Raw genomic sequence first — 25,617 nt, forward strand, 5'->3', positions numbered from 1 at the left:
GGGTTTCCCCAACCCTTATAGGAATTTTTCTTTATTAGATATTTTAGAATGTGACCCCCAACATGCTCCCACAGGGATCCTGCTACCCTCCTTGAAGATACAAACTTGGAGCTAATTGGAGTCTCCAACCTTCTGAACTAAGCAGTGATGGTTCGGACAAGCTCAAATGATTTTAAAGATTTGTTAAGCTAAAACTGTAATGTACAATTCATACAAATGTTCTCGCATGTCTGAGGCGAAGTCCTTCTTGCTTACTTAGTTCCTCCATTTCAGATATTACTTGCATCTATTTCAGATATTACTTGCCCTATTTCCATCCAACTCAGGGTGTCTCTTTCTGATTGGTTCCCAAACCTGCCATTCGTCTCCTGAACACAGTTCATTGCTTATTACAGTCCTGGGCAAGAACATGACTTCATCCTGTCTTGCAATACACATGATCTGGCCTCGTTCCACTATTCTCTCTGAGATAGTTATCACGCTAGAACGCCTTAGCTAAGCAGTTTATTGCTGAAATCTGTAATGTAAGCATATTAGCTATTGAAATCCTGTGTTCATCAGTTTATACAACTGGAATGTTAGAAAAATGTTTTGCATGTTCCTTGGTATACTTCTGCTTTTGTCCTAAATTCCTATTTGCTTTTAGCTGAAACTTGATGCTAATTTCACGATTCCATGTCCCCATAATCTTGAACCCTCTCGATTTTCCCTTAATCATAAAATTATCCATCACCTATATCAGTGTTTCCCAAACTTGAGTCTCCAGCTGCCTTTAGACTACAATTCCCATCATCCCTGACCACTGGTCTGGCTAACTAGGAATGATGGGAGTTGTAGTCCAAAAACAGCTGGCGATTCAAGCTTGAGATACACTGACCTGAATTATATACATTATTTTTCTCTTACACCAGCTATGGGGCGGGTGTGTGGGGAGACGAGAAGGAAAAGAAGTTCCATTGTGCAAGCCCTTGTGCTAATGGAGCTGCTTGGTTGGATATTGTGCCATGTTTCGTGGTATAAGGCACCCTCTTGTGTTGCTGTCTAAACTTAGTCTAAATGATAACTGGTGCAGTGATGACTACAGCTGAGATGGCATGAAGGAGATGAAGCTATAACATTTTACGGTAATTAGTAAGGGAGGAAAGGCTACAACACGGGTGTTTTTTTAATTTAGAAAAAAGGCAAAACAAGGGGGGGCATGACAGAGGAGTATCAAATTATGCATGGTTCAGAGAAAGTGGATAGATCTCATACTATCTATCCCTTTTCCTCAATTTTCTCTTTTTGGACTTGAACTCTACATCTCCTGGCTCTTAGCCAACCCCTGGGCTCATCCATTACAGAGGAGGCAAGCCACACGTCTTGCGAGTCTGAGATTTGGCTCAGACATGTTTTCTCTACATGTTTTACCCTACAAATGTAACTGTAACCACAAGATGAAGCCTGCCTTCAGATTACTGCTGTGAACTGAGTAAGAGGGGAAATAAAGGGGAAATCGCCAGGAAGAATCCCAGTCTGCACAAAGGAATCCTGGATTGCTTACGTAAAAGACTGAAACCATCAACAGCTCCCTACAAGCTGCAAGGGAATGTGCTCTGCTGTTTGCTCACGAGCTGAGTGAGCAGGGATCATATTTAATCAATATATCCTCTCCTACCTGCCTACACATTCCCACTTTATTAAAAAAAAATTTGGGGGGGTTGCCTATTTGGGGCAGGGTTGTTTTAAATTGTTCTTAACTGTTATGCTAATTTGTATTTTGAATTTGTATTTCAATTTTTGTCTTGTTTTGTAAGGCTGATTTAATATTCTACAGCCTTTTAAATAGGTTTGTGGGGGGGAGGTTGTTGTTTTGTTGTTTTGAACTATTTACTGGTGTTTCAACCTTGTATTTTCAACTTGCGAACCACCCTGAGATCTTGTGATGAAGGGCCGTACATAAATCTAAATAAAAATAAATAAAATACTAGAAGCTGGGGGTGACCCAAGACAGACAAAAGGAAACACTTTTTTTTTCAAGCAGTACAGAATTACACTACAGAATTTGCTACCACAAGTTTTAGTGTTGGCCAACAATTGGGTTGGCTTTCAGAGGGGATTATACAAATTCATGGAGGGATAGGGCTATTGGTGGCTACTGGCCATGATGGCTGTGCACCAGCTCCAGCATCAAAGGTGGCATGTCTCCAAACACTGGTTGCTGTGGAACACAAGTGAAACATGTTCCGATTGCTTGCTGCCCATAGGCAGCTGGTTGGGCACTGTAGGAACAGCATTCTGGTTGAATGGGCCGTTGGCCAGATACAGGTCTGATCAAAACTCATGGTCTTAATGGAAACAAGTTTTGGAGTCAGTATGCCAGTGAACAGGGGATGTGGGTGGCGCTGTGGGTTAAACCACAGAGCCTAGGACTTGCCGATCAGAAGGTCATCAGTTCGAATCCCTGCGATGGGGTGAGCTCCCGTTGCTCGGTCCCAGCTCCTGCCAACCTAGCAGTTCAAAAGCACGTCAGAGTGCAAGTAGATAAATAGGTACCGCTGCTGCGGAAAGGTAAACAACATTTCCGTGCATTGCTCTGGTTTTCCAGAAGTGGCTTAGTCATGCTGGCCACATGACCCAGAAGCTGTACGCCGGCTCCCTCAGCCAATAAAGCGAGATGAGCGCCGTAACCCCAGAGTCGGTCACGACTGGACCTAATGGCCAGGGGTCCCTTTACCTTTACCTTATACCACTGAACATCAGTCACTTGGCAGCAACAGCAAGAAAAGGCAACTGCCTTAAGTCCAGCTTCCTCAAAGCATCTGTCAGTCACTGCAGGAAACAGAATACTGGGATAAATGGAACTTGGGTCTGATTTAGTTTGTTCCCTGTTGTCTATAAGATGATCAAATAGAAAGTCGTTTGCTTAAGACACCAGAAAGCCTTGGCTAGTGAAGGGTAGACAATATTGGGCTAAACAGACAAGCATTTCATCTGGTGTGCATCATGTGACCTTAGAGTGCCCCATCTCCACTTTGGTTGCAACAGAGATGCAGTGTGTTTAACTGAACCCAGAGGGCAAGCGTAGCAAGCAAGATGGTTCTGGCAGAGTTAAATATGTTTTTTGTTTCAAATGTTAAGAAACAAGACTGAATGTCACCGAAGGAAAATGACAAACTGATGATGGATTATACAATTTTAATGCTCAAACTCCAGAACTTCCTTCATACAAATAGCCATTACGTACATGAATAGTCCCAGTAAAGTTAAATTTTTCATTGTGCAATTATTCATTTAAGGACCTGCAGGATCAGACATACCATTTCTTTCAGGAAATATTTACCCCACCCACCCACTCCACTTACAAATTCAAGGCCAGGATTCTGCTAGAACTCATGCTGGGGTTTCATTATATACAATTCCCAGTACAGAAAAAGAAGTGGTTTTTAATATCAAATCCGTATCCTTGCCAAGGTGTTTGTTTTCTGCTTAGTGCTCTCTAATTGATAAAAGCATGTGAGCAGATGGTAGACCCAAGAAATCACTGACACACATATCATCTGATACCAAGACAGAAATACGTTATTAAGTGCTGGTAAATTCAGCTTACATTTTGAAAGCATAGATGGATGTTCCTGGCTGCTGTCAGAAACACAAGGGTTCCCAGTGGAAACAGGAGAGGGATAATGGAACTCCCAACAGCCCATATCCCTCTCCATATGCGACTTCATTTATTCTGCACTGGAGCACTGACTTCTACGTTAGCGGGAAGAAGCTGCCTGAGTGGCTGTGGGGAATGGTTTATGCTGCTTTGGGGGAGAAATATGTGGTACAGGTTGTCATGGATGAGGTGATGCAGCTGCTTCTTAAGAAGCCCTTCCCAGATCCAGAGTGTGACAGCTACCACCCATTTCACAAATATTCCTTTCAGGTGCAATGCTCTTGAGAGGGTGGTGGTTGTCCAACTGGAGATGTGCATGGAGGAAACATTAGCTTGACCCATTTCAGCTGGGCTTCGGCAGACATGCCAAAGGTGGTTGATTTTTAGCAGGACCAACAGAAACTGAATGCTGACAAGGTGGAAGGGTGAGTGTGTCTTCTGTTTGGGAATTGGGAGTGGGCAACCTCTTTGTGATAGGGTTGCAATGGCTTTGAAGCAGGACGTGCGTAGCTTGGTGGTAATCCTGAATCCAGTGTTGTCATTAGAAGTTCAAGTGGCTAGGAGCTCTAGCTGGTTCACTAGCTACTCCTGGACCAGGATAGCCCAGCCACAGTAATCCATGCCCTGCCAACCTCCCAGTTTACTGTAATGCACATTATATGGAGTTACCCTTGAAGATGGACTGGACCAAAGGGAAGCAGTTATGCCAGATTGATTAACGCAACCCTCAAGTTTTTCTGCACGATAACAGCAACATCTGTGACAGCCTACGTAACTCATAGCTGTGTTTGCTAAACCAGAGATAACTGTTCACATGAATGTGGTGGTCTGGGGTGTAGCTTTCCTGAATCCTGATGATACCGTTTGCAGCAGAGGATGGGCAAAGGAGCAGCCTCTGCTTCCAGTTCTGAGGAAAACCAGAGATGTGTAAAGTGCTGTTTTGGCGCACGCATGCGCACACAGCACTATTCCCCTCACAACTAGAGTCCCAACATTTAAAGGCCTGCTCTTCAGTTGTTACTTGCAAAGGAAGAAATTTCCTTTCCCTTTTTTAGCACATGGTTGCAGGTTCTCTTTGGGATTGCCAGTGTGGCACCCTTCAGATATAATCCCTGACAACTGGACATGCTGGCTGGGGCTGGTGGGAGTTGCAGTCCTAGGCTATGTACCTCTGACAAGTGTACTGAGTACGTGAGCTCATTCAGTTACTTAGAACATTAGTCAGTGTGCAGAACTAGTGTGCTGCCGACCGGTACAGGTGCTCCTAAATATCACATGGGGAGGGGGATGAGACGACACCTCCTTATTAGGGTGGCCACAGGCATTGCCAAAAAAAGGCGCAACCAAACGGGGAAATTGATCTCCATGAGCTAAAACATGCAAATTTAGTACGTCTCTGTGTGGAACAAGACTCTGAACAAGTGACCTGTGTATCTGCTCAGTCTGCTGCCCAGATGTGCACCTTTAGAGCCTCTGCTGCCCAGATGTGCACCTTTAGAGCCCCTGCTGCTCTCCCTTCTTAAGGTTTTATAGGTTTGGATAGGACTTAGGTGTGGGAGCCTTTCAAATAGAAGAGGTAAGGCCATAGCAACAGCCTGCTGGATCAGGCCTATGGCCCACCTAGACCAGCATCTTGTTTTCACATTGGCCAACGAGATGCCTCTGTAAAACCCTGCCATCATGGCTAGTACCCGCCGATAGCCCTCTCCTCCCTTAATGCGCCTAATCCTCTTTTAATGTCTTCTAGGTTAGATCCCAATGGGAGTCGTCATTCGGGAAGCAATGAGGGTTTTCTTATTCCTCTCCAGCAGGTGTCGCTTCCCACCCCCTGCAAGCAGTCACAACCCTCTTTTCGCCACCCCACCTGCAGGGGGCGCTGCTAAACGCGCTCCCGTCGCTCCCTTTTTCCTACAGGGGGCGCTGGCCCGTGTCACGTTTTCCGCCCAGCTAGAAACGCTCGAATTAAGACGACGTTCGCGATTGGTGGGCGGCCCCCTTGCAACGATGCGGCAGGATGAGAGCTTTGTCGTGATTGGCAGACCGAGGTCCCCGAGTTCTGATGGCCCAAAGGCATATAGTGTGTGGGGTCTTTCTCCCCACAGATCTGAAGCCCCCCTCCCTGAATTTTCCGTTTTATTATGTAGCCTGCGTAGTCATCCCGGAGATGTTTTCGGCGTCATCCCTTAAAATAAGCGTGGCGGCGTACCAATCAGCTCGCGGCCCAGGCTGCGGTTGCTAGGCAGATTATGGTAATAAGTCTGGGCAACCTCTCCCCCCCTCCCGCTCTGCAGCTACCATTGTGAGGTGAGGACAGGTGGGCGGGTTTGGTTTGCGGCGGGCCCTGGGAGACGGTCCGGACACGACACCGCCACTGAACCCCCTCAGGTAATGCGATGGGACGGCCCGAGTAGGGAGCGCGTGCCGGGTCTCCCGCAGGGCTCCGGCAAGGGTTTTGGGGGTTGTTGTTTTAGTCGCACCCAAGATGGCGCCGGGACCGGGACAAACCGTTCGCTCCCGCGGGTGGGGGATAAGGGTTAGGGCGCTGCCATTCCCCCCTCCCTGCCGGAGAGGTACAGTCCGCTCCCCCCTCCCCGCCCTGATCGGGATACCCCATCCGCCCCGGACGAGGGGAGGAAGGGCTGCCCCCGTCTGCGCCTCTCCCCCCTCCCCGCTTGGTATAGTCCGGGCCCCAGCACCTCACTGGAGCAGGGGGGGTGTCGAAGCCATTTTAATGCCCCCTTCCCTCCCCAACACTTCCACCCACCCCACCCGAGGCAGCTCTTTTCCCCTCCCCTGCGGTTGGATCATTCTTCTCGGCGGCTTGTGCAACTCGTCCCCCACTTAAACACCTCCGCCCGGTGCAGGCTCGATCTCCTCTCTATCTCTCTCCCCTCCTATCGCCCAGAGTGGTTGGGACGGCCGCGGGTGGCCGTTGGGCGCGAGCGGATGGGCCTTACTGACGCCCTCGCTCTGGGGGCAGGCGAGGGGGGTAGCCGGAGGCGCCCGAGGCGCGGAACTGATTCTTCCCTTTGATTGGCTGCAGACTTTTGCGCGCCTCTCGCGCCTCAGGCTGCGCGGGGCAAGGGGGGGGGATGGGCAAAAAGGCCTCTCGCTCAGTGTCCTCTTCCCGCTTTTTTTTTTTTTTGCCACTCATTGGCTGTTGATGTGTGGTTAAAAAAAATGCCCCTCACGTTTAATGCTGGTTGAATGACGACGTCCATTTCGTCTCTATATGACAGGGGTGGTATTGGTGTTAAAAAGTGGTCAGCTATATGGCACCCATTTTACCACAGTTCTAAGCAATTGTTGGAGGCCGGGTTGTGGTAAAAAGTTTCCCTGCCACCTGTGTGGTTGGTAAATCGGCCCATTAAAACCTTTTCTTGCTATCCAATAGGGTTGAAAGTGATGACTGTTTTACCACACATCTCTTCACACACATTGGCTGTGGTCATACCATCTGACAGAATTGATACAAATCCCATTTTACTGTTCCATTGCTTTCACACGTTGGCAGTTGGCACGTGGTAAAAGCTTCCCTCCCGAATTTGAATGAGGCAACCATTTTACCACACATTTCCACTGCACGTGGCAACAAATTTTCTTCCCATTTGTTAAGGATGAATTGGACGTCTGACTTGCTCCCATTCTTTTATTTGTTTATTTTAAAGTGTTTACACAATACAAGTCTCTTAGGGTAGCTCACACAAGTGATCAGGAATATGCCATGCTTGTTGGTCCATAGTATAAATTAGCTGTTCTTCAACAACTCCTTTGGCTTTCATCTGATGTGGCAGTTGGTATGTGTTTTAAAAGGATGGTGCAGATGACCAAACCTTTGAATTGCATAAAGGCATTTTATTTGGATAGTTGGAAAAAATTTCCTTACCATTCTGTCAGGGTTAATGCAGGTGGTCAAACTTTCCTCAGTATTTTACTACACTTTACCCCACATTGCCTATTATCATATGAGTTTCCTGCTGCTTGAGCTGCTTGTTTCCATTTCTCATTGCCAATGGTTCTCTTAGTGTTTCTGCAGAATACCTGCTTCCAGTAGTGCTATGTGATGAATGCTGTAAAATCTGAATGGGGGACGCATGTCTGTAAATACATTAAGTCATACGTGCTCCTTTAGAATACTTAAATTCTGCCCTATAGCCCCAAGATGCACATAAAAGAACATAAAAGCCTGTTGGTTCAATTCAAATTCCTGTCTAGTTCAGCATCATGTTCTCACAGGGGCCAGACACAGATGCCTATTGGAAACCCATAAGCAGAACCTGAGTGAAACAAGTGCTCTTGAACCCACAATTCCAGCAACTAATGGAGCTGTACTTCCTCCAACTGTGGAGATTTTTAAAAAGTAAAATCAGGTGGGAAGGGCGGTGCAGCAATAAGCCTAAGCCTTAAACATTTAAAAGCATTTTTAAAAATGGAGCTAAAACCATAAAACTTAAAGGTAGTGGTCGCCATCTTGTCTTCTGACTGTGGAGGTAGAAGATAGCCATCATGGTTAGTAGCCACTGGTGGCCTTCTCCTCCATGAATTTGTCCAATCTTTTAAAACCACCCAGTTTGATAGCCATCACTACTTGTGGGAGCAAATTCTGTAGTTTTAATTGTGTGCTGCGTGAAGAAGAAACTGCTCAAAGCAGCACCCAAAACTTTCCCAAAATCTCACTCAAATCTAGGACAGGAACAGAATTGACATGGTGTCCAAATCATATAGAACCAGGATAATTCACTCAGCATTTATTGTTTTCATCCTTGTTCATGCCAGGAAGCAGCTCCCACCAAAACTGATTGGGCCTGAGTACTGTACATATCTGGATCTCACTCCACCTGTGCTGAAAGCCATCTTACCTTGATGGTAGTTGGCAGGCAACATAGTAATCCTCTCTGTGACACAGGAAGCAGGGAGTATAAAACAAAACATTGGCATGCAGAGCTTAGTCACTCACTGTGTATAAATATAACCTGTTGATAATGAACAGGTTGATTTTTTGACCAGATGATGTCAGCTTCTGTGATGTATGGTTGCTACAGCAACTGTGCTACCCCATGGCAACCACCTGACAACTTCCACAGCAGAAATGGGGGCATTCAAGTCAATGGCAGTATGGAATTGCTAACATTAGCTATTTTGTTCAAATATTCCAATACCGTAATTCAATATCGGCTCGTTAGTACTTGCACATTTTACTGCAGTCCCTGTAGTATTGACATAAACTGGGTGTGTCACCACCCACAAACGGATACAAGTCATCTTGGGAAGTGGGAGAGCAGGTGGTCCTTAGAAGCTGCAGCAGGGTGGCATGAGTTGTGGCTCTTCCATGCAAGTGTGTGATTCAGTTGCACAATGCAATTTGGGGAGTTGGGGAAGAGCTTATGATAAAAAGGCAGAGCTAAGATGGCAGATACAACAGGCCATTTTTTTTAAATATAAACCATGTTTGCAGTGCAAGATGCAGTTTTACCCATAGGGTCCATTCTGAATGTCATTGTGATTGACACTGAATTTGTTTTCTACTTTGATTCCAATACTAGCTGTATATGGCTTGTGCCAAAGAACTGTACAGTTGTGAGTTATAGATTCATCCATAGATCATCATAGCCAATGATTGCTTTCTGTTCAGTACCTGAAGCCCAGGTTATGTGTCACTGGAGTGGTGTTAGTCACATGATTTACCAGTTTGTGTTGGGCTGTAGTGATACTTGGTATGTTTTTACCATAAATTCCTCCACCACCCCTGATTTGTTCATGTCCTACCCCTGCCATTGCCCCAGTGGGCTTATCTTTCTTATTCCAAACAAAATTAAAAAAAATCCTTCCAGTAGCACTTTAGAAGCCAACTAAGTTTGTTATTGGTATGAGCTTTCGTGTGCATGCACGCTTCTTCATACCAATAACAAACTTAGTAGGTCTCTAAGGTGCTACAGGAAGGATTTTTTAAATTTTGTTTTGACTACAGCAGACCAGCACGGCTACCTACCTGTAACTTTCTCATTCTAGTTTCCTTTATTTTAAAGTGATATGATGCTTTCTAAACACCTGGCTATTAAATAATTTTATAAGTGCATTCAGAAAGTGAGTGATGGCCTATGCCATCTATCCATGTTAAGTACCCCATTATGTTCTTAGTTCCAAGTCTCTTTAATGGAAAGAGAAATTACATTGATTTCAGCATCTCAGTTTCAATCACTAGCTGCCACCACGTATTAACCTGCACATAGTGGATATACTCAGAATTGTTCTGTGTCATTTTACTTTTTGGATATTTTTGTTCATTTGGGGAAAATAAAGCCATTATTGGATCTGCTGTCTTTTGGGATAGGTTGAATGCTTTTCATAGAATTATCTTGAGAGGGGGAAAGTGAACCATAAATTGCCACAATTGAAACATATAGATAGGACATTTCTCCCTGGGTGCTGAATGCGGAAGATGCATCACGATTAATACTGTATAAAAAAGTACATGTTCACTACAGTCGGTTTCTTTTAGTTACAAAAAACAGTATCTGTTTGCTACAAATGGCAGTGATCAAGGTTCTTGCTCATTCTAATCCCCTCTTATGTAGGATTACATGAATTTGTACCAATACACTGCAAGAAGCAAGACTCTGTGTACTAAATTATGCATCAATGTAACAAAAATTGAGTCAAGCAAACCCATGTGTCACATCTATGGTCCCTGGGGACCCCCAGGATATTCCAAGGGGGCCAGAGGTGAAAATCATGTAAATGGGAGGCCACAGCACAAGGCTAGGGGGCCACAGAGGGAAGTGACCGGGGAGGGGAATCGTTTTTTTAATTAAAAGATATCCTGACTGACTGGTTATCCGCTTTGCCAATCACAAGTGGGTAAGGGGGTGGCCCACCAGGGCCTACCGCTCCTTTTTGCCACGTGCATTTTATTTGAGTTCCTGGTTTGTTTCTGGAGGGAGTGGGCGATTGCTGAGACTCCCATTTTGACCAGTAGAGCCCACGATCCAGAACCCCTAAGTCAAGTAAGTGTAGTGGTGGTGTGGCAAAGGGGTAGGGCTGGGTGAGCCAGAGCTGCTTGTTGCTGCCACGAGAGCTGGGCCTGGTGGCAGCCTGGATCTGATTCACTAGGCACTGCAATCCACCCCAGCGCCCAGTGGATCAGGCCCCTTGGATGTTGCCAGGGGGCACAGGGCCCATCAGTAGCGTCAGCTTGGCTCTGCAAGTCGCGGGGTGAAATACACCCCAGCGTCTAGCTGAGTGGGGTTGTTGGGTGCTGCTGACTTGCATCTAATAGCTAACTATTCAGAAGAAAGCTGCACTGAGTTCTGTGGGTCTTACTCCTAGGTGTGGGACTATAGCAGTGGCGTAGCGTGGGTTGTCAGCACCCGGGGCAAGGCAAGTAATTTGCGCCCCCTAACCCGTGGATTTGCGCCCCCTAACCCTACCCCTAACCCTAACCCCCAGATGTTGCGCCCGGTGTGGCCTGCCCCCCCTGCACCCCCCACGCTACGCCACTGGACTATAGTGTTTTATCTAGGCAGCCAGGGCTCCTTTGGATGACAAGATCTTTTAGTACCAGGTCAGTGAGGACAACTTGCTTTTTAAAATTCTCCCATATATGTAGAACTCCTTGTGAGCCTTTTGGACTGTATCTGTAGGTTTCCCCCTCTGTGTAAAATAAATGGGGTCAATTAAGTGGTGTTTACTTTTTATAATACATGGAAGATAGATCTCCCTTAGGAGGTTCTGGATACTCCTTCCTTGGAGGTTTCTAAACAGAGGTTGGATGGCCATCTGTCATGGATGCTTTAGAAGAGTTTCCTACATTGCAAGGGGGGGGGGGTTTGCACTAGAAAGATGACCCTTCCAGCTCTATGATTCTATGTTTTTCTGCTTTAACAATATTTCATTATGTTCCTATCATTTTATGTAATTGCATTTTGTATAAATGATAAAAATTAAGAATAAAACATGTTCCGTTTACAAACAAAACATTTAAATAGTTTCCTTTCTACCAGTATGACGGAGTGGGCGGCCACTGGAAGGAAACAAGGTCGGAAGGGGGCCAGGGTTGGAAAAAGGTTGGGAAACACTGATCTAGAGTATATGGGGTGGAAGATAGGACAAAGCTTGAGTTTAGAGTTGAGTTGCAGTGATGCGACGCAGAAGGAAAGTAGCAAGCTAGAGAGAGTCAGAGCAACATTTGAGAGCAATGTTTGATTTTGGTTTTAACCCAAGACTGCAGCTGTGGGAGAAACAAGACCCTTTTGGAGTGTTAACCCCTCCATCACAGGCACAGGTTGTATATCTTTGTAAATAAATCATGTCATAAAGATACCCCACAGCCTCCGCTGTGCCTCATTCCTAAAGGAAAAATGAAGCCTGTTAAGCACCTGGAATCCCTGGAATCTCACACTGTGCAGAGATTCTGGTGGCGTGCAACAATATTATACAAATTAAGCAAACATGCAAATAGCTACAAATACTGCAGCATTTATTTTGCTATCAAGATTCTAGATTTTTCAAGAATTTGGAATAGTGATGAGTACTATAGGAAGTACAATGGGGGAATGCAATAGGAGAGCTGTAGGAACAGAAGTCAATGTAAAAAGGTAGAAGAAGAAGAAGAAGAAGAAGAAGAAGAAGAAGAAGAAGAAGAAGAAGAGGAGGAGGAGTTTGGATTTGATATCCCGCCTTTCACTCCCCTTCAGGAGTCTCAAAGCGGCTAACATTCTCCTTTCCCTTCATCCCCCACAACAAACACTCTGTGAGGTGAGTGGGGCTGAGAGACTTCAGAGAAGTGTGACTGGCCCAAGGTCATCCAGCAGCTGCATGTGGAGGAGCGGAGACGCGAACCCGGTTCCCCAGATTACGAGACTACCGCTCTTAACCACTACACCACACTGGCTCTCAAGGTAAAGGTAACCCTGACCGTTGGGTTCAGTCGCAGACGACCAGAGAAACAGCTATACAGTATTTGAGGCACTGAGTACAGTATCTGTATTCAGGAGCGATTTGGCACCTCTGGCTGAAAGACTTCAGCAGAACAGGGAGAGACGTCTACCTAAGACCCTAAAGAACTACACCCAGTCTAGTACCACATAGATTCTTCTTCTTCTTCTTCTTCTTCTTCTTCTTCTTCTTCTTCTTCTTCTTCTTCTTCTTCTTCGCCTTATGGGCTGTGTTCAGGCTAATATATACTCATTGAGCACACACAGTTTTAAAAAAAGTTATATATAAGCAAACAGAACAGTACTTATTGTCAAGAGAGTGGCAATAACATAGCAGAGACGTGGGCCCCGAAATTGTAGCTTAACCTGAGGCCTTCATTTCCTTCAATAGTTTATCTCTGGATAGTATCTAAGAATGGGTAGGTATAGATGAAGGCCAATGATCTGTTCAAGACACCGAGGAACTAATTTCTCACCCCTGGAAGTCCCCCTTAGCCCTTCTGTGAGTTTCTTGGATTTTAATAGTCACTTGCTGCTTGATTTGGATTTCTGCAGCCATAATGTGTAGAAGTGTACTAAAAAGAAAAGGACAGCAGACATAACTGTCCACATGCCATATACTGTGATGCAGTTATACATATGAATGGAATTTACAAAAACCTGGATAACAAGGGGTGCTTAGCAAGTGTATAGGATCCTATGGGAAAGCCATTGAATGGCCAACACTTATAAATGAAAATATTTTGGTCAGGGGCTTTTATGTTGCTGCTATTACACACGCACACAAACACACACACATTTTTTTGCTATTGTGCTGTTGCTATGTAGTTTTACCCTGAGTTGGGCTGCAGTCCTATACACACATGCTTCAAAACTCATACCTGGTTGCAAACATACTGAACTCCGTGGGGATAACCTCTGAATTGACACCTATAGATTGCACCGCTAAGCACTGATTTGCTGTTGTAGCACGTTTGAAAACAGAATGACTAGGGCAAAAATATATGTCATTTACATAACGCAGGTGGGTGGTGACATGTCTGTATTTCGCCAGGTATATGCTTTATATTAAATTGTGTAAACCTGCTGGCTGTTGTTTGGATCCATGCAAAATAAACCCATTATGATTTCCTTCACATTAACTTACCCGGTAGTAGTCAAGCACATTTCTAATGTGTTTCTGGCCACCTGCAGTCATTGCCAGCTGTGCAAACCAAATTGTAACGAACTTGCAAAGGCAGCTACAGTGCAAGCCACTTTTAAGACCAGGGGTTTATTTATTTTTATCTGTGGAGAATGTTAATAGATCTGCTTACCAATTTTGTGTGCTGAATAAGTAATAAAAGAAGAAAGAAATTGTTGGAGAGTAAATTAAAAATGTAGCTTTCTGTACTAAATAGTTACCTTTCTTCTTTGGCAAATCCTGTGCAAATGAGATAGTTTAGCAGATGTAATTATTTTGGAATCATTGAGTGTGTCTGCTTCTTGAAGGGAAATTGTTCCCATCATTGCCTGTTCTAGATGTTCAAATGACATGAGCTGAATCTCTTGCAATCATGAAATTGTGTGAAAGTAATGAGGGGATTGGAGAGGTGGGAAGAAGTGACTAGCAATTTGCTTTTCAATGGAACTGAGCAGAGCAGAAGTATGAATGTCCTAATCATGCATTGCATTATTGGATTTGAAGGCTTTTATTGTATAATATATTGTTATATAACTCTAGCAGCAGTCCTAAAGTTTGCTTGGATAGAAAAATGGACTTCCCTCTCTCTTCATTGATTTTAAGGGAAGCTCAACAGAAGTTGGTACCTTTTCCTTGTCATCTTGAAGTGAATTAGAGAAAACAAGTGAGACCTACAACAATAAAAGAAATGTTGTGGTGCAGTCTGTACAGAGCTTGGAAAATCTTAGTCATTTGGTCCATCTTATGTAATGATAACACCAGTGTGGTGTTAGCCAGCCTACCATTCCTTCTTTCAAAATACTTCATTCCATCTCACCAAAGATACTCAACATTCTGTAGCCACTGAGCATGCTCAGTCATGACTGTACTATTTGGGGATGATTTCCACCCCCACTTAGATTTTCATTCTTAAATATTTTCTTCTTCTTCTGCAAACTTTGGCTTTCCCCTAGGCACACTGATACATTCCTCTTTTTTTCTTCAGGAGCCCCATTTTGATTACATAGAAGTCATAGCACCTGAGTTTGCTATTAGTGTAGGTGCTTCTCTCCCCTCCTGTAGAATAATTATTTAGGCACTTTTATAATACTGATATGAGCAATATGCTTCAACATCATAGTAGTGCTCTGCATCTATAATTGCCAGTTCCCTAGCATTCCATCCCAACCGAATGCAAGTCGGACTATGCAGATCTGATCTGATTGGCGTGGAATATCTTTTAGGACAGCGGACCATCTCCTGATGATTCAAATGCATACTTTATTTATGACATATAAATTAATAGCTGCCAATTGTTCTTATGCAGAAATGCAAAGTTCTGCATTGGGTGACAATAGCAATGGGTCTGAAACCTGCCCACCACACCTGATACTGAATGGCCTGGACACTTAAGCAAGGAAGTTGCCTGGGAAGTTTCAGTGCAAATTGGTACGCAGTTCACATATTGCTCCTTCAAATACATACACCATACTGTACACTATAAATATATGTACTATATAGTGCTCTCTGCAAGTATGTACACTATGAACACCCATCCTGTGACAGCACCAGAAAAAAAATAATGGGAGGCACAGAAGGTGCAAAGTACATTTCTAGGTGCACAAGTTGTGTCCCACATGTTAAGATCTCGGAAAGAAAAGAATCTATCAGTAATGAGTCCAGCAATGGGTGGGCAGGGTGAGTGTGAGCTCCTTGTTTGGGGAAGTATTTGCCCCCCTGTGGTGCCACCAACGACTCTTATCTGTACCTTACCTGGCATAATTTTGCTAGTAACTGTTAGTATTTGAGGGGTGGGATGGAAAAAGAATTTTGCTAATGGTTAATAGTTCAAAAATAATCTCTGCATGACAAAGGAGGGTTTTGTCCCACTAATCTGCTAAACACATATGGATAACAATTGGCTTAACTACCTGAAGCCATTTCCTGCTACAGCCAGCCTCTCCTGTTTCAATCTTGTGTCCAAATTCTCTTTCTGCCCCACTAATGATATATAATTTCTGTGGTCGTAAATGCCTGATTTCAGCTATCCAGCCAAAAACCACCACCGCCAGTTTCTTGAAATAATAGGTGTGCTTGATGAATGACAATGCAGAAAGGAGACAGCAGTCATGACCCACTAGTCAATGAGGCTATAAACCTATAGCACTTTGCTGCCATATCCTTGTCAAAGGCTCTCAGGAAGTACACTGACTTCCCCTCCTGTACATACTGTGATAATTAAGCTAAGTGTGGGATGTAGCTTTTTGCAGGCGTTCGTGGTGCTGCTTCTAAGAACAATGAACCACTTTGATCTGAAAGTCTGCACAATGACCTGGAGCATAATTCTATACAAAACTTGCCTCTCGCGGTAATCTTGCAGCCTTTGCATATGGCTTGTGGTGAAAGAGCATTCAGGGCTTGGCAGCAGGGACATAAAACGAATAGCAATTGCTGAAGTTGCTTCAGGGATCTCCAACCTGGGTGCCTGCTCCTCTGTATCCCGGGGCTAAATCAATTACGGTAAATCCTTCACTGTGCGGATATTGTGAACAGGCTTTGACATGAAACAGTGGCTTTATGACACTGGGCAGAAGACTTGATGATCTGCATTGTAAAGTGATTTTCCAAACGTATCTGCATGCACCAGATGTACCAACATGATTTTCATATATGGTGATGTGCAGAGGTGCACATTGCTTTCCCTCATACAGATAGCCCATGCCTTTAATATTCCATATGCTTTCTTGTTAATGTTCTTTGGTGATACTCTCTGTGTCCTGGGAATACCGAGTTTAGGGCTATGTGGTTACATGTCTTGTCTTTTCTATGATTAATGCAAAGGAAATTATATTTTCTTAGGGAATTGCCTAGGAAAATATTCCAAAAACATTTCCAGACAAATTGTGAAGCAGGTCTTCATATATTACACCTAGCTACCAAAAGTGGTTTTGCCAAGGGCTACCCACTGTGGGATTGGATCAAGGCCTAGACTAGAGGCAGAAGCCTCCACCTCGTGGCCAACTTGGAAGGCATGATAAGGGATCAGTGCCCAGATTCTTATGATGGTTATGGAATCTTCATGGCCCTTAATGACTGAGAGCCCCTAATAGCATTCTCTCTGTGAGCAGAACTAGCTAGCACGCAGGAAAATAAATCCTGCGACAATTTGATTGCCCTCTCTAGCCCTATCCTCCCTTGTTTATTCTTCACCATACCACTGGACTGCCTCATCATCATTGTGTGGATCCCACCGAGACCACCCCAACTGCCAACTGCTGAATCTTTGGGGAGTTCTTGGTTGTTGGCCCAGCTTCTGAAAGGTTCTTTCTTTGATACTTGTATGGCATCAGAACAAAGTCACCAACAACCCTATAAAAGTAATTTCCAGGTAGGGAAATTAAGTGGATATATGTATACCGGAGAGTCCATTGGCTGTGGCCCCATGAACATGCCCACTGCATGTACTAGCATGCAATATCATACCATACTGCTGCATACAGAATTCTGAGTTATCCCTAAGTTGTAATAAAAGACACAGTTTTCTATTAAGGATAGCGGGATTTTTAATTTATTTTTTACTGCATCATCCTTATCCCTGTGCAAAGCATTACATCCTTTCAATTACAGATTTATTTATTTTTTAAAAGCAGAATTATCCACTCAAGAATATTTTAACATGAATCAAATAGACTCACCATAGTACTGGTTTTCTAGTTCCCACTGAGATTAGGTTTAGAGGTCTAAGCTCACAGTGAAGGTTTCTTTATTTATCACTTCTGAGCTGTGACTCTTTGAAAGAGAAATGGTGTTTCTGTATAATTGCTATTTGGTGTGGCAAAAGGTTCATTTTTCATTCTCCAATTCAGACTCTCATCAGTTCAATATATGTCTGAGCAGATTTATTTTCCAACAAAATTTCACAAAAATAGAAGATTGGTTAAGCCTGCACCTGAATCACTATAAAAGCAGTTTATTGCCTAGTAGGTGCTTTTGAAAAGGAGCTGCCTAATGCATTTATCTGTTCACCAGTATCTGCACTGGAGAGAGAGGTCTTTTCTTTCAGTGGTCCTAGTTTATTTATCACTGAAACAGATAGTACACTTCAGTTTTTGAAGACATAGACGGATCTTTGTTTACTACATCAAAAGTGAACTGTAGGACTTCATTGTCATCCACTGCGATGTAGCAAAGCTTCTGCTGTTCCTTAATTTCAATGTTCTGTAATAGACCAACTTCAAAAGCCAACCTGTCTTGCCATTCACAATGTAAGTTGACACTGAAAGAAGTCATCTTGAAAAGGGAGGGGCAACATCTTTTGCCTCCCAATAGTACCTTTGGGACAGGTATTTTAGGAGAACATGGCAGCCTACCTGGCCATTTGTAGAAGGTGTTCTATACCACTGGAAATGCCAGGAAAAGTGGTTAAACCCAAGGAAGGGAGATATTGCTGCTTTTATCACCCTCACACTACTGTACTACTGTATTAACATTTTCCTACCACCCTAATGCAGCTTTCCACCCCCCACGTGTATAATCAATTTTTATTAAAAGTTTTCCACATAAGATACAATAAAAATCACACTAATCTAAAAAAGAAAAATAGAAAAAGATGAAGAAATGAAGACAATAAAGAAAGAAAGAGAAAAACGAAATTGCAAAGTCCTGTATCAAAATTAAGTCTTAACGCTTATTCCGCACTCTTTCAGTCCCAGCATCCACATCCCATTTGCTGGGTAGGTATCCAGTGATAATTAAAGCTTTGGATTAGCATGACACAAAACAGATAACTGCTGGTAATTTTACAGTATAAAGCCTAGAACTCTACAGAGATTTTCTGCCAGAGCTAGACTAGGGCTGTGTCTTATTCTAGGGTCCCAAGCTTACACCTGCAGTTCAGTAGGCAGAAGCTGTTCCACAAGGCAAAGGCAAAGGCAAAGACAAACTCCTATTACTCTATCAAACCTGGCCAAATCAAGATGACACACACCTTCTGTGTCTAAAGAAGGGCCTGAGGGCAGAGCATACACAGTCTGAGATGGCTCACAAAGCTAGGTCCAAGCCCCAGATCAGTTCAAGCACTGCCTCACCGGTACTTCTCAACTTTGAGATGCTCTTTTTGGAAAGACGAGGAGAAATTTCTATTCACTTTTTGTGTCTTTGGATGCAACCAGTTTTGGGCAGTATATTATCTTGAGATGTTTGTACCTAGTGCTAGAGTTTGTCTGGAAGGGTGGTTTTGGATGCTTCTATTGGGTGTAGAATCTTAATGAGGGCCATATCACATATGTCCAGTATCTTGCACATGTGTCATTTCCAGAGTAGAAACTGCATCTCACATGTATACTGTGAGATACATGTGTCATTTTGCAGCAGGAAGTCCTGACTGGTGGAGGTCTCCTATGGCGTGAAGCTGTGATGAAACACTTGCGTGTGTTGGTTGATCAGGACATATGTTGTTTCCATTATGGAAATTAATGCTTGTGTTGGAATTTTGTTATATGTGAGGTGGCCCAGAGATAGCAGTGTAAACTATGTAGGATCATTGGCAATGAACATGGAGATGCCCGTGTTGTTTCTGGAAACGGGTAGCTGTATCTCCACTGTGCTTGACATCTTGGTCCATTTTTGCATTGTGATACTGTAATACGGGGGCAGAAAACCTTTTTCAAACTGAGGGCCACATTTCCTTCTGAGCAACTATCTGAAGGCAGAGTGGTAGTAGTAGTAGGTTCTGTATTTTGCACTTCAATTTTTCAAGTTCGGAATCTTGGTATTATTACACATGCTTCTTCCTTTTAACCGAATTTGAAGAATTTAGTAACATGGTTTTTCCTTAAGCAAGCCCTTGGAGCTGGTAATATGGGATCTGGTTAAAAGTAGAATCACAGCACAGAGTGTGTGTGTGAAAATAGAAGATGGGGAAACATCAAAAGAGAAAAGATGACCTTCTCGCATAATTTGGAAGGAGAAGGGAGGATAGATTAAAGAGAGTTTTATAGGGGAGAACATTCTGCCAACATTTAAAAAAAAAAGTGGGTGGGAGGTTAGAGTGTGAGAATAATAATTATTTTAATCCTTGGGTTGGTTTAAGAAAGAAGCATAGTTTGCTCTATATTCTGACACAACAGAGAGCCAGTGATTACATGTTCTCGTATCACAACATCATGTACAGTATTGAATGTTGATGATGATATCTGTTTCAAAGGGGTTTCCCCCTCGTAAGTGCTCCAAAAAAAATCATATATATACTACCTTAGTAGCTGTTAACAATATAGCCCTGTAAGGCAGACCAGTATTCAGACTTGGGGCTCTCTAAGACGACCTAGTGAGTTAATGACTGAGGTGAGATTTGAAGTGTTCCTGCTCTTAACCCCTACATCCCACCATATTTCATTTAGTGAAGCTTACTCGTGTGAGAGATCATTAGGCTTAATATTGAAGCCGTAACATAATAATGTGAATACTGTACTGTACTGAGAACCAGCGTGGTGTAGTGGTTAAGAGCGATAGACTCGTAATCTGGGGAACCAGGTCCGCATCTCTGCTCCTCCACATGCAGCTGCTGGTGACCTTGAGCTAGTCACACTTCTCTGAAGTCTCTCAGCCCCACTCACCTCACAGAGTGTTTGTTGTGGGGGAGGAAGGGAAAAGGAGATTGTCAGCCGCTTTGAAACTTCTTCGGGTAGTGATAAAGCGGGACATCAAATCCAAACTCTGCTTGCATATTACATTACACACAATATAGTGCAACGACAAGAGTTTTAGATTTGGATGGAGAAAACACATATTTAGTTCCCTTCCTTCCTTTTCTTTCCCTTGGCTATGAAGTTCATTCTGTGGGTTTGGGAAAGTCACTACCTACATCGCACTGCGAGGCCAAAAATACTACTCTGAATTCTTTGGAAGAAGGGCCGGATACAAATGTCATTAATCACTGAAAGGGATGTTAGGGAATGCTCCCGATATGGCATTGCGTTGAATTTAAAACAAATATTTTTCTTGACGCAAGGGAACTGTGTGGGCTTCCTCTGGTGCCCTGATGTACTGTTTGCACTGCCTTCTGTCAGCGTTGCATTGCTTTCCCACTCTAGGATGATGACACAATGCATTTATATCCTCCTGCCACTCGCCTGGCTTTCTTTGCAGCTGCTCTTAGTGGCATAGCCTCCTTTCATTCCGGCATAGCTGCTTGCTCTCGTCATACCCACACTGCTACCTTGCCGTAAGATGCTAGCCTGGGGGATGCTGCAGACATGCAAGGGATTGGCTCATGTCCTTGCATCAGCCTCGCAATGCAGCAGACTGCATTCACTCCCTCCACCCCTCCAACACAGGCTGCCACAGACATGCTGTTGGCATTCCCTGTTTTGCAGTGGTAGCTGTCAAGTGTCTATATGCTATGTGAAAATAACAAGGGAAAGAAACACAAATGTTTTATACAGGGGCAGTGTGGTGATGGGGAGGGGGAGTTCTTCCACTGTGCCCGCTGTGGGGAGGAAGAGACAAATTCTAACGATTTTAGAAGCCCAAGGAAATGATTTTTTTTTTGCATAATAATAATAATAATAATAATAATAATAATAATAGTAAGGTGTTTCAGCTTATGAAGAAATAATGTAATTGTTAATTTCTTCTAATAATTGTTTGCGTGGACTTCCCTTCAACTCTATAGCGTCATGCCACAGAATGAAAACAAGGCTGAGATCAATGTCCTTTCTTAACACTATCACTCTGTGAAATAAATTTTGTTTCTGTGTGCTGTCATCTCCCTGGAAACCTACAATGGGTAGGTGGCAGTGAGGGGAAGAGCCACACTCTGGTAGCTACGTATGAGATGAGTAGAACTGACACACCAGTTATTTAAAAAAGAAAAAAGAACACCAGAATTGTGTGCACAAAAATTATCCATATTCTAGAGCAGGCTTCCTCAACCTTGGCCCTCCAGATGTTTTAGGCCTACAACTCCCATCTTCCCTAGCTAGCAGGACCAGTGGTTAGGGATGATGGGAATTGTAGTCCCAAAACATCTGGAGGGCCAAGGTTGAGGAAGCCTGTTCTAGAGGCTGTATCTTGTGCTAAACTTATACAAAGTAGGTCTATTGAAATACAGTGGTACCTCGGGTTAAGTACTCAATTCGTTCTGGAGGTCCGTTCTTAACCTGAAACTGTTCTTAACCTGAAGCACCACTTTAGCTAATGGGACCTCCTGCTGCTGCCGCCGCGCCGCCGGAGCACAATTTCTGTTCTCATCCTGAAGCAAAGTTCTTAACCCGAGGTACTATTTCTGGGTTAGCGAAGTCTGTAACCTGAAGCTTATGTAACCTGAGTTACCACTGTAGATGGACATGACTAACTTAGGTTCATTTATTTGGATGAGTCTACTCTGAGTAGAACTTAGTTGGATACAACCCTGGATTTTTCAGCTTGAACAAAGTATGCATATTTAGTTAGTGCTTATAAGTTTACGCCACTTGTCCATTATAAAAATACCGAAGGTGGCTAACAATAGAATTTGCAATTGAAAATAACCAATCCATATAAAGATAATAAGGAATAATATAATAAAACTTGATAAAAATCAGTTACGAACACACACACACACACACGCTTTTGGCTTGTTTGGCATAATTAATTCTGGTTCTGTGCCAGAGCTCCATGCTGTGTCCAGTGCTGTGTATTCTGCATGGCCTTTTCTTTGGAAATTATTTCAAGTCTTTTTCAATACATTTCTAAGCTTATTGGCCCAGAGTTGCAGTAGAAGAGCTTGCATTATGAAGATGTTTCTCTCATAGAATCATAGAATCACAGAGTTGGAAGAGACCACAAGGGCCATCGAGTCCAACCCCCTGCCAAGCAGGAAACACCATCAGAGCACTCCTGACATATGGTTGTCAAGCCTCTGCTTAAAGACCTCCAAAGAAGGAGACTCCACCACACTCCTTGGCAGCAAATTCCACTGTTGAACAGCTCTTACTGTCAGGAAGTTCTTCCTAATGTTTAGGTGGAATCTTTTTTATTGTAGTTTGGAACCATTGCTCTGCGTCCGCTTCTCTGGAGCAGCAGAAAACAACCTTTCTCCCTCCTCTATTTGACATCCTTTTATAGCTTTTCATAGCTTTGCTATGACATCCTTTTCATAGCTTTGCTCAGATGCAGTCAGAGGTGGAGACCCAGGGGCAAGGAGGTGGTTCAGCAGGCAGCTCCGTCTGCACCAGCCTGACAGGTTGTTCAGATGGAAGAGCCAGATCAGACATGGAAGCTTTATAGGATCCAAGAGGGCACTCTATTGGCTCTGTGTCTCATCTGATCCTTCTTGGGCTAGTAGTGGCAGTGCCAGCCTCCAGCCACGTGAAGTAGTGCTGCAGCACCAGCAGAGATGAGGTGAGCTGCTTCCTCCATACTACCTGCAAGCTGCCAAAGTGACAGAGGAAATAAAATGCCTGGAACAGGTATGAGAAACCTGGGGACATCTTGTTGCTGGACTCCAACTCCCATTTTCCATGACCATTGGCAGGGTTGGCTGGAGCTGATGGGAGCTGAAGTCCAACAACATCTGGAGGGACACAGGTTCCCCATCCACAGCTGAAACCCTTGAACACGTCCTCTGTTTAGGACCACCAGCACCTCAAAGATGCCCCTGAAATTACAGTCCTAACATAATTGCTGCACTGAGCAGAGCTCAGCTCAGATATTGAACAAAGTAGTAGCTGCTGTTATTATTATTGCTTGTTATGAATCCAACATAGGGGCGCGGGTGGCGCTGTGGGTTAAACCACAGAGCCTAGAACTTGCCGATCAGAAGGTCGGCAGTTTGAATCCCCGTGATGGGGTGAGCTCCCATTGCTCGGTCCCTGCTCCTGCCAATCTAGCAGTTTGAAAGCACGAAGTGCAAGTAGATAAATAGGTACCGCTCCGGCGGGAAGGTAAACGGCGTTTCTGTACGCTGCTCTGGTTCGCCAGAAGCGGCTTAGTCATGCTGGCCACATGACCCGGAAGCTGTAAAAAAGCCAGCTCCCTTGGCCAATAAAGCAGGATGAGCGCTGCAACCCCAGAGTCGGTTACGACTGGACCTAATGGTCAGGGGTCCCTTTACCTTTACCTTTATGCATCCAACATAGTTTTTTGTCGTTTTCTCCTCTCAATGTTTGGTTGTGCATTTGTCTGTTGGACTGTTTTCTGGATGTATAAATTGAATACTGTAACACTCCAAAGACTCAATTGGGAAGACAACACTTCCTGACTTAGCCTTTGATCTTCTTCCCTACCTTTATAGAATCATAGACTTGTAGAATTGGAAGGGACCATGAGCGCCATCTAGTCCAACCCCCCTGAACTGCAGGAATCTTTTGCCCAATGTGGGGCTCGAACCCATGACCCTGCAATTAAGAGCCTCATACTCTACTGACTGAGCTATTCTTTTTTAACACACAAACACACCCCTTACTTGGACAAGCCACATGCCTTAGAAACAATTCTATCCTGAGAGATCTTAAAACTATCCCATTAGTCCTCTTCATTCCCCCTCACACAATTGCATGGTTGGAAAAGCAGGGTTGTGCCTGATATTTCCGACTGCACACCTGTCAGGTGTCCATGCGCAGGAAGCGGGATGCATAGAGGGCACCTGCTCTACACAGATAAGCTCTGCAACATGCTCCTGGAGCCTACATACAGAGAACAGGCTTGCAGACTTATCCGTTTATTGCATTTCTATCCCACCGCTTTCTCCAAGGAGCTCAAGGGAGCATACAGGGTTCTTCCCCATCCTCATTTAACCCCCACAACAACCCTGTGAGGCAGGTTAGGCTGAGAAGCATTGACTGTCCCAAGGCCACCCACCCAGTGAGTTTCATGGCTGAGTAGGGATTTGAACTCTGGTCTCTCAGCTCCTAGCTAGACACTGTAACCATTACATCAGACGGGCTGTAGATGGCTGGGTGAAGCTGGCATCTTACCTTCATGCTATTTTTTTGCCATGGGGCAGGTGGGGGGGATGACTGAATTGGGTTCTTGGCATACATTGCTCAGTTGAAATCCCAGCTGCGTTACTGAGGAAGGCAGGAGTCGAAACATTTAGCTTGCTAAAGAGTGTTAAATCTATCTCTGTTTCATCATTCACTTATCAATATATGCCCATGGAGACTGTTTCTCAGCTGCTGTATAAAAAAAAATGGTTTGGAAACTCAAGAGCATTTCTCATGTAGTCTGTGATACAACACAGGGGGCTTTTGGTCAGAGGATTAAAGTAAACATTCTCGAGGGTATGTGGATTTCCTTAGGCACACGTAAAATAGTTCTTTGGATCCTAGCCATAGGAACACTTGCGGATGTTTCCTCCTCGCCATGTAATAATAATGTATTGGCATATTAAGATCGGTTATCCTGGGGTTTGCTTCTGATGCATGTAAACTTGCCAGGTGTTCCTTGTTTCAAGGGGGTGTTCCAACTGCAATAAATTACAATGGATGTTTCTTATTTACCACCGCTGCAGCTCTCCTGAACTTCATAGCACAGAGTGCCCTATTTTTGCAGTGTCTCTTTATTGTCATGGTGTGGTGGTAGGGGCGAGATTTGGCAGGCTGGGATCTTGCGCTAAGCCGGAGAGGGAGGCACTGTTTGGCATCTAGAGCGTTATACGCAGTCCGATAAATGTAGAGAATGCAGTGTCGTGTTGCGTTCAGATGCTGAGACCGTGTTGATTTTTCTACTGTTCCACTGAGGGACATTATTGTTCGCCTTTCCTGTATTATTGATTTGAGTCTTCTGTAAAAAGTCACGCGGGAGGGGGAGGGGGAAATGTATCGACTCAGAGCCTGCAAGAGTTCTAAAATGCTAGCAAGCAAGATGAATGGAAGGGGTGGTATTCCCCCCCCCCCGTGCTT

General features: G+C 44.1%; 1 protein-coding gene and 1 long non-coding RNA gene across 3 annotated transcripts in view; one reads left to right on the forward strand and one right to left on the reverse strand.

Annotated features, from left to right (window-relative positions):
- The window catches only part of LOC307203680, a 398,536-nt gene that overhangs the window by 2,800 nt on the left and 370,119 nt on the right, over window positions 1-25,617 (reverse strand). The gene's annotated exons all lie outside the window — the stretch shown is intronic.
- The window catches only part of PRDM10 (PR/SET domain 10), a 76,849-nt gene continuing 56,846 nt past the window's right edge, over window positions 5,615-25,617 (forward strand). The window contains exon 1 of one of the 2 annotated variants that reach the window (XM_079954493.1): window positions 5,615-5,889. In XM_079954493.1, coding sequence (XP_079810619.1) covers window positions 5,887-5,889 — 3 coding nt within the window. In that variant the 5' untranslated portion in view covers window positions 5,615-5,886. Of the gene's footprint in view, window positions 6,026-25,617 lie in introns of both variants that reach the window. The other variant, XM_079954491.1, reaches the window with a different exon arrangement.

Source organism: Podarcis cretensis (assembly GCF_951804945.1).
Source record: "Podarcis cretensis genome assembly, chromosome: 15".
In the NCBI taxonomy this organism is placed as follows: Eukaryota; Metazoa; Chordata; class Lepidosauria; order Squamata; family Lacertidae; genus Podarcis; species Podarcis cretensis.